General features: G+C 45.4%; 1 protein-coding gene across 1 annotated transcript; it reads right to left on the minus strand.

Annotated features, from left to right (window-relative positions):
- Positions 1 to 4,822: 4,822 nt before the first annotated feature.
- Positions 4,823 to 6,978, minus strand: LOC149360770 (uncharacterized). Its single transcript, XM_089567921.1, has 2 exons — positions 5,821 to 6,978; positions 4,823 to 4,834 (listed from the first exon to the last, which is right to left on the minus strand). Exons 1-2 carry the CDS (start codon positions 6,976 to 6,978, stop codon positions 4,823 to 4,825), a joined length of 1,170 nt encoding a protein of 389 aa, XP_089424047.1.
- Positions 6,979 to 7,962: the final 984 nt, after the last annotated feature.

The following is a 7,962-nucleotide window of genomic DNA, read 5'->3' on the forward strand; positions in this document are numbered from 1 at the left end:
TACCAGATTTTTGTGATGTGAGAATTTTTTAAGCTTTATGAAAGTTCTCTGAGTTTCTGTGCATACAGAAGAACATTGCCTACCATGTGTAATCTTGTGTAATTCATAAGCAATGTCTTGAGTAGTGTATATGGAAGTGGTGAGAACTTTGGAAAACTGCGGGGATTTCCGTATTTTTTGTTTTTATTTGGTGTCATCTCATGTGATGTTGTCTCATAGGCGTTGTCACGTTTTTGCGATAGCCTTGCTACCGGGTATTAAGCGGCGTTAGAAATGATTTTCGAACAGTCCTAATCAAAGCTGAACTCTCTGTATTGAAATATCCCTCTTAAGCAAGGAAACCTAGGCGGCTAATAAGCTTTTGTACCTAGGCTATATTTGGTCGTGCAACTTTGGCTTCTTGCAGAAACGTTCTTTTGTGTGTTATTAATGCATTCACAGAAGCCAAGGCCACAAAGTGACTTACACTTGCTAAGAATTGTACTTTCGGTTTGGAAAAAAGCGAACTGCTACGCTGAGATTTCACTGCAGCTACGAAATGGTGGCCCCTTGTGTTATCAGGGCGCAGACGTCCAAAGATATATCTTATTTCCTTTGCGAGTCGCAGTTTGCACACTATCACACTTTGTCGACGGTTGACCCGTTAGCTTAACCTGGCGACTTTTGTGCGTTTTGTTGTCTACTGAAGTGGACATGCGGTGCTTAATTTTTAAATTACTTTATTTGCTTAACCAGTGTGAAGTCATCCATTTGCATTATCGGTATATCCAAGTGTTAAATCCATTGATGCCTCTGTCAGTTATTTTGCCACGCCATGTTATTTTGACCTCTGAATTTTCCTTTCGCCTCGGACAACCTAAAAAAATTGAGTCAGAACAGATGGCGTAGTGGTTGAAATATAAAAGCATTTACTATTAGCACTTGGTTTTATCTTCGCTGAGATCTTAGTTTGTGGACGCTAATAGTTTTTTCTCACTGCAGAAAAGGAAACTGAGAAGAAGTGAAACGCATCCAGCATAATAAATTTGACGTTCTTAACTTTTTCTTAGAACTATAATGTCGCCTGAATACTGGAGCCCTCGGGGGCCTCTTTGCAGCCAACGTTTTTGCTCCAGAGTACGACCTCTCTGCTCATGCAGTAGGTGATTTTTCATTGAGCGGGAGCACGAGGACGAGAACTGACGGATATGTTGTACGACTGAGGTGCTCTGTTTTTCTTAGTTTTTTATCTTCGAAGGCACAACCAACTCCTAATTTTTGCGAACGCCCTTTTTATGCTTGGCAACCGCGCTTATTATTTCGCAGGCGGTAGTGTTCAGAATTGTGTGCTCTTTGAGGCGTAGTCCAGTGTACTCTATTGGAAGTACACCCCCTCCGCTCCACTGTATTATTTGTGCGGAATATTTTGAGATGTCGAACTTAAATATACTGAACAGTAGCATGGGGGGTCTTTTTTGTCCGTCTTGCGTGCGCTCATCCGTAATAATACTACGTCCACTAATGCCTTTAAGGGAGGCATATAGGCTAAATTGAAGTTCGCCAGCTTTGTTTTGCTATTGTTCTTACCGCAAAGCGTATAGTTTCAATGAGAACTGAGCGTTTATAAGCTTAACAATGTTAAAGCTGTCGCAGCCGCGTGTCGTTTTTTTTCCGAGCAGTTAAATGAATCATTTCGTGTTCAAGGACGAGATGCATTGAGAGACGTGAACGGGCGGCTTTCTCTCGTTCTATGGCTCTTGTCTTTGCGCGTTTCACGCCGTGCTGCACGGTGACCAACTCGCTCACCTGAGAGACAGAGAGAGACTTTAATTTATTTATTTATTTATTCACGTTGCCTCACAGGCTCCAAGCATGGAGTATTGTGTGAGGGGGGGATTACATAAATAGGGGTAATAACAGGAGCATGCATGACATGATTATATAATGCTGATTGACTGTTAGTACTCATTAAACAGTAAGAACATCATTACACAATGAAAACTGACTGTTAGTACTCACCATAAAACAATAAGAACATCATTACACAATGCGAACTGACTGTTAGTACTCACCATCAAACAATAAGAACATCATTATACAATAGTTATTGACGCGTCAGTAATTAGAAAAAATGGCTGTTATTTCGGTCCTAAAAGAAGCTGGATCACGAATATTGACGATGTGTTCCGGAAGACCATTCCAGTGAACAATAGCCTGCGGCAAAGCGGATGAATTGAATGCAACGGTTTTACCTGAAAGGCGTTGAAAGCTGAGATGGTTGTTTAAACGGCGCGAGGTGCGGTGAGGTTGGGCAAGAGGGAGAGTCGAATGATTAGTGCTATAGACTATCTTGTGAAATAAGCAGACTAGGGCAATTAATCTTCGTGATTGCAAGGTACAAAGAGAGAGCGATAATTTAATGTTTGTGACGCTTGAGTGACGGTCATAGTTTCTGGAGATGAAACGCGCAGCACGATTTTGGACTGATTCAAGGGAGTTAATTAAATAAGCCTGGTGAGGTGACCAAATGGATGACGCATATTCGAGTTGCGGACGAACAAATGTTTGATAGGCGAGCTTACGGGTAGTAGCAGGAGTTCCATGAAGATTCCGTTTTAGGTAGCCTAAGGTCCGGGATGCTTTAGCTGTTATTTTCTGTATATGAGTGGACCAGGACAAGTTACATGAAAAATGGACACCGAGGTATTTGTAAGAAGACACCTGAGAGACTAAGCTTTTATCGAGCATGTAATTGAACGAAGAGTTAGATTTTTTGCGGCTGAATGTCATTAACTTGCATTTTTCAGCGTTAAGTGACATTTGCCATGATGAACACCAAGCGGTTACATGATCGAGGTCCCTTTGAAGTGCAAGATGATCTGCAGGTGATCGGATTTTGCGGTAAATTATGCAGTCATCTGCGAACAAGCGAATGGTTGATGTAATGTTGGATGGCAGATCATTAATGTAAATCAGGAATAGCAACGGGCCCAGGACGCTTCCTTGAGGAACACCAGATAGAACATCGCTAAACGGAGATGAGTGGCCGTTAACAACTGTGAACTGTTTACGAAAAGACAAGAAATTCCTTAGCCATGAGGTAGTTAGTGAGTCTAGGTTGAGGGAAGTAATTTTACCTATTAGGCGTGAATGCGCAACGCGGTCGAATGCTTTTGAAAAATCTAAGAATATGCAGTCTGTTTGGAAGTTCTCGTCCATGTTGTGTAGTAGCTCGTTAGTAAATTCCAGTAGTTGAGTCTCACAAGAGAAGCCTTTCCTGAACCCGTGCGGGTTAGAAAAAAAGAAATTATTGCTATCTAGATGCTGCGCCACTGCTGATACGATGATGTGTTCGAGGATCTTACATGGGACAGATGTCAAAGATATAGGGCGATAATTTTGCGCGTTCGTTTTATCACCTGATTTGAAGATGGGGATAATTTTACCAATTTTCCAATCCCTTGGAATCTCACCAGTTGATAGCGACTGACGAAAGATATGGAAGAGAATATTGCTTGAATGGATCACTGTGTTTTTGAGAATTTTTGTATTAATATCATCTATACCAGCAGAAGTCGAAATCTTGAGATTATTTATTAATGCTGCAATACCGAAGACACTTATTTCTATGGGACTCATGTACTGGTAATCGGCATCTACTAATGGTGGAGTAGTGGAATGGTCTTCCTGTGTGAACACTGAAGAAAAATAATTATTAAATATAAGTGGGCATTCTTCTTCTATAACTGGAGCACCAGTGTTATCCAACAACGAAACAAGAACCGGAGTGTCAGTAGGTGATATCGTTTTCCAAAATTTTTTAGGGTTGTGTGTCATAAGGGATTGAAGGTCATGGGAATAATATTTAAGCTTTGCTTTGCGAATGGCACTACAATATGTTTTTTCGGCGATTTTGTGTTTCTGCCATGAAGCCGGTGTGCCAAGGCGTTTGGCAGTTTTGAAAAGTCGCTTTTTCTTGTTTTTTAGTGCATGTAGCATCCTGTTGAACCATGGTTTAGACGCGTTCGTGCGGAGGGTGAGCGGTGGTATATGACGGTGCACTAATTCCAGTAAACTATTTTTGAACAAAACCCAGTTATCGTTGGCCGAACGCTGAGAAAAAGTCGGAAGATATGTGTCACAAAAGGATTGTAACCCGATATTAATGGCATTGTAGTCAGCGCGGTTATAATCAAAAATGCGTTTATGTGTTTGTGCACGTGCGCATGAAGGCATGGAAATCGTGAAATTAAGCAGTTCGTGATCACTGAAGCCATCAGAATAAGAGATAGGGCTTATATTGTCTGGGACTGACGAGAATACGAGGTCAAGCTTATTGTTTCCTCGGGTAGGTTTTTCGACTAATTGGACCAAAGAGAAATCGAGAGTTAGTTGAACAAAATTAGTGCTATCACGTGTTCTCGAACTTAAGGTCGGCCAGTCAATTTCGGGAAAGTTGAAGTCACCTAGTAGACAAATACTTGCTTTTGGAAATTTAGCTTTTGCTTCAGTTAGGTTATCATGTAGATCGGAGACGAATGATTGCGGACTATCTGGTGGTCTGTAACAAACTCCAAGAAGATGCTTGGAAGATGGCGATGTGATGCAAACCCACAAAATTTCTAATTTACTAGGAATATCAACGAGAAAAGAAGTTATATGCTTTTTAGCTGCAATCAACACCCCTCCTCCCCTTCTGTCGCTCCTATCGTTTCTGTAGATAGTGAAACTGTCCATATCAGGCAAGACTTCATCGTTTCTAATATCTTGATGGAGCCACGTTTCGGTTAGTATTAAAATGTCGCATTCACAATTGTCAAGGTATGAACAAAGTTCGATGCGCTTAGGAAGAATGCTGCGTATGTTAGTGAAAAGTAAGGAGAGCTGCGATTGCGCGGTGTTATTGCGGGAAGATGTTCGTTCTTTCCTGATGACACGTGTAGCCGAGCAACACCTTACCTATGCGGAAGATAGTTTTACGGTGTCAGTAGCGGCGTCGTACACGTAAACACTATCGTTTATTCTCAGCTTATCGACATTTAGCTTGTACGGAACTTTTTGTGGTTTGGCAAATTCGATCAACTTCTTTCTAGCCAGTCGTGTCTGAAAGGAAAAATCTTCGCGCACAGCGTAGTTAGTTCCTTTCAGCTTGATGCCGTTCCCAATGATCTGTTGTTTGTCCTTAAACAATGTGAATTTTACCATCACTGGCCTGCACTTTTCCGGGTCGTATTTACCAATGCGGTGTGCCCGTTCTATTTGCGATGAATCTACTGTAATGTCCAATTCATTCTTGCACAGGTCAATCACTTTCGTTTCAGCACTTGGCCATGTCTCAGATATGTCATCGGAAAGGCCGAAAAAAAGTAAGTTGCAGCGTCTCAGCCTGTTTTCCGCGTCATTACAACGCGATTCAATAATTCTGAGCTGGTCAGAGATGACGCTGGAAACTGCACCAGGAGAATCAGCCGAAGACGTAGCGGGATTGTTTTTTAGATCTGAAACGTCCACTTCAACACTGCGAAGTCTAGAAGACAACTGCTTCAGTTCAATGTCTACTGACGCTTGCCACTGCTTCAACTCTCTCAAATCACTTCGAATTCCATCTTGGCCGGATTCGATCCTTTGTACAGTCTCCAGCACAGTAGCCAGGATGTCATTAGAATCAGGTCCGGGGTTTGTTTCCACATCCCCGGAAAGAATTAAGAGTAAACTACTTAAGCAATGTTGCACAGTTTCCTCGCATGCTTCTAGGGCATATAACCACTCTCTGGGGCACGACACCAAAAACAAGCAGCGATTCTTGCTTCTTAGGCAAGTGCAATGATCAAGGTAACTCACCTGGAACAGTGTGAAAGGTAAGCGCTCCATTGCCAATACGGCGTCGTGCCCCAGAGGGGCGTTCACGGGCAGCAGCTTATATTCCGTGTGGCCGGCGCTGATAGTGGTATCGCTGGTGGTGACCGACCGCGGTTGCCAGCCGAAGAACAGGTTTCCTTCCAGATGGATCTGTAGGCAAGGCTGTTGCGTCCAATCCGCGGGTTGATTCGCGTTCTCAACTGGGCAGGTGAAGACCACGTCCGATGCCAAACAAGGTAGCCATGAGCCAAGGAGTAGGGCAGCCTGGAACAGTGTGAAAGGTAAGCGCTCCATTGCCAATACGGCGTCGTGCCCCAGAGGGGCGTTCACGGGCAGCAGCTTATATTCCGTGTGGCCGGCGCTGATAGTGGTATCGCTGTTGGTGACCGACCGCGGTTGCCAGCCGAAGAACAGGTTTCCTTCCAGATGGATCTGTAGGCAAGGCTGTTGCGTCCAATCCGCGGGTTGATTCGCGTTCTCAACTGGGCAGGTGAAGACCACGTCCGATGCCAAACAAGGTAGCCATGAGCCAAGGAGTAGGGCAGCCTGGAACAGTGTGAAAGGTAAGCGCTCCATTGCCAATACGGCGTCGTGCCCCAGAGGGGCGTTCACGGGCAGCAGCTTATATTCCGTGTGGCCGGCGCTGATAGTGGTATCGCTGGTAGTGACCGACCGCGGTTGCCAGCCGAAGAACAGGTTTCCTTCCAGATGGATCTGTAGGCAAGGCTGTTGCGTCCAATCCGCGGGTTGATTCGCGTTCTCTACTGGGCAGGTGAAGACCACGTCCGATGCCAAACAAGGTAGCCATGAGCCAAGGAGTAGGGCAGCCTGGAACAGTGTGAAAGGTAAGCGCTCCATTGCCAATACGGCGTCGTGCCCCAGAGGGGCGTTCACGGGCAGCAGCTTATATTCCGTGTGGCCGGCGCTGATAGTGGTATCGCTGGTGGTGACCGACCGCGGTTGCCAGCCGAAGAACAGGTTTCCTTCCAGATGGATCTGTAGGCAAGGCTGTTGCGTCCAATCCGCGGGTTGATTCGCGTTCTCAACTGGGCAGGTGAAGACCACGTCCGATGCCAAACAAGGTAGCCATGAGCCAAGGAGTAGGGCAGCCTGGAACAGTGTGAAAGGTAAGCGCTCCATTGCCAATACGGCGTCGTGCCTGGCTATGGGCCTGGCATACTGCGGCAGATGAGGGTGAAAGGAGGGGGTAAGAAGAGAGAAAGAGGAAATAGAACGGTGACATCAAGCATACTGAACACTCACGCACTCACAAACACACACGATTATCAAAGGATGTCCACTAAATCCGTGTCCATAAGAAACACTGAGAATGTTTTGTCTCTCGCTTAGCCGAAGTCGCATCGCTCAGTGGTCCAAGGACATGCTCCAAGTGCACGGGGCCGTCCTGACGGAGTCCTGAAGGACTTCACAGTGCCTTGCGATGGCGATTAATGATTTGGCAGCGGCAGATCAAGTGCTGAAGGTCCTCACGCGCACCACATGTCGAGCACAGAGGGCTACTTGAGACACCAATTTTATAAAGGTAGAATTTAATGAAGGCAACATCCAGACGAATTCGGTGCAGGCAATTACGAACGGGTCTATTTAAATTGCATGGCACACCAAATTCACAAGTGGGGTCGATGTGAAGAAGGGGTCTGTGTTGAGGCTGTGGGTCACACCACAAAGAGCGTTGCATCTGCCAAGTTTTAACAGCCAGAAATCTCGCGCCATCACTATGAGAAAAGGGTATGGCTAGCAGCAAGCAGGTGTCGCCATGCGCCGACCTCGCTGCACTGTCAGCATCATCGTTGCCTGCGAGGCCGCAGTGAGCGGGTAACCACTGAAGCACAACACGGTGACGTAGCTCACAGGTCTCGGTGTGTACTGTGTTCAAATCATCAACTATCTGCTCCTGAAGGCTTCCTGATGAGTTTATCGATTGTAGTGCAGCGCGAAAGTCGCTGAAGATTACCCACGCTGTTTGCGGCTGCTGTAGAATGTAATTAAATGCTGCTCGCTAAGCAGCCAGCTCGGTAGCAGTAGTCGAGGTGCGGTGACTGAGTGTCGCCGAAATTGTGGTGCGCAATGACGGAATCCAGACGCCAATCGTTGATGAGCTTG

This window comes from Amblyomma mixtum, chromosome 2 (genome assembly GCF_055824585.1).
Source record: "Amblyomma mixtum isolate Tamu chromosome 2, ASM5582458v1, whole genome shotgun sequence".
Classification (NCBI taxonomy): domain Eukaryota; kingdom Metazoa; phylum Arthropoda; class Arachnida; order Ixodida; family Ixodidae; genus Amblyomma; species Amblyomma mixtum.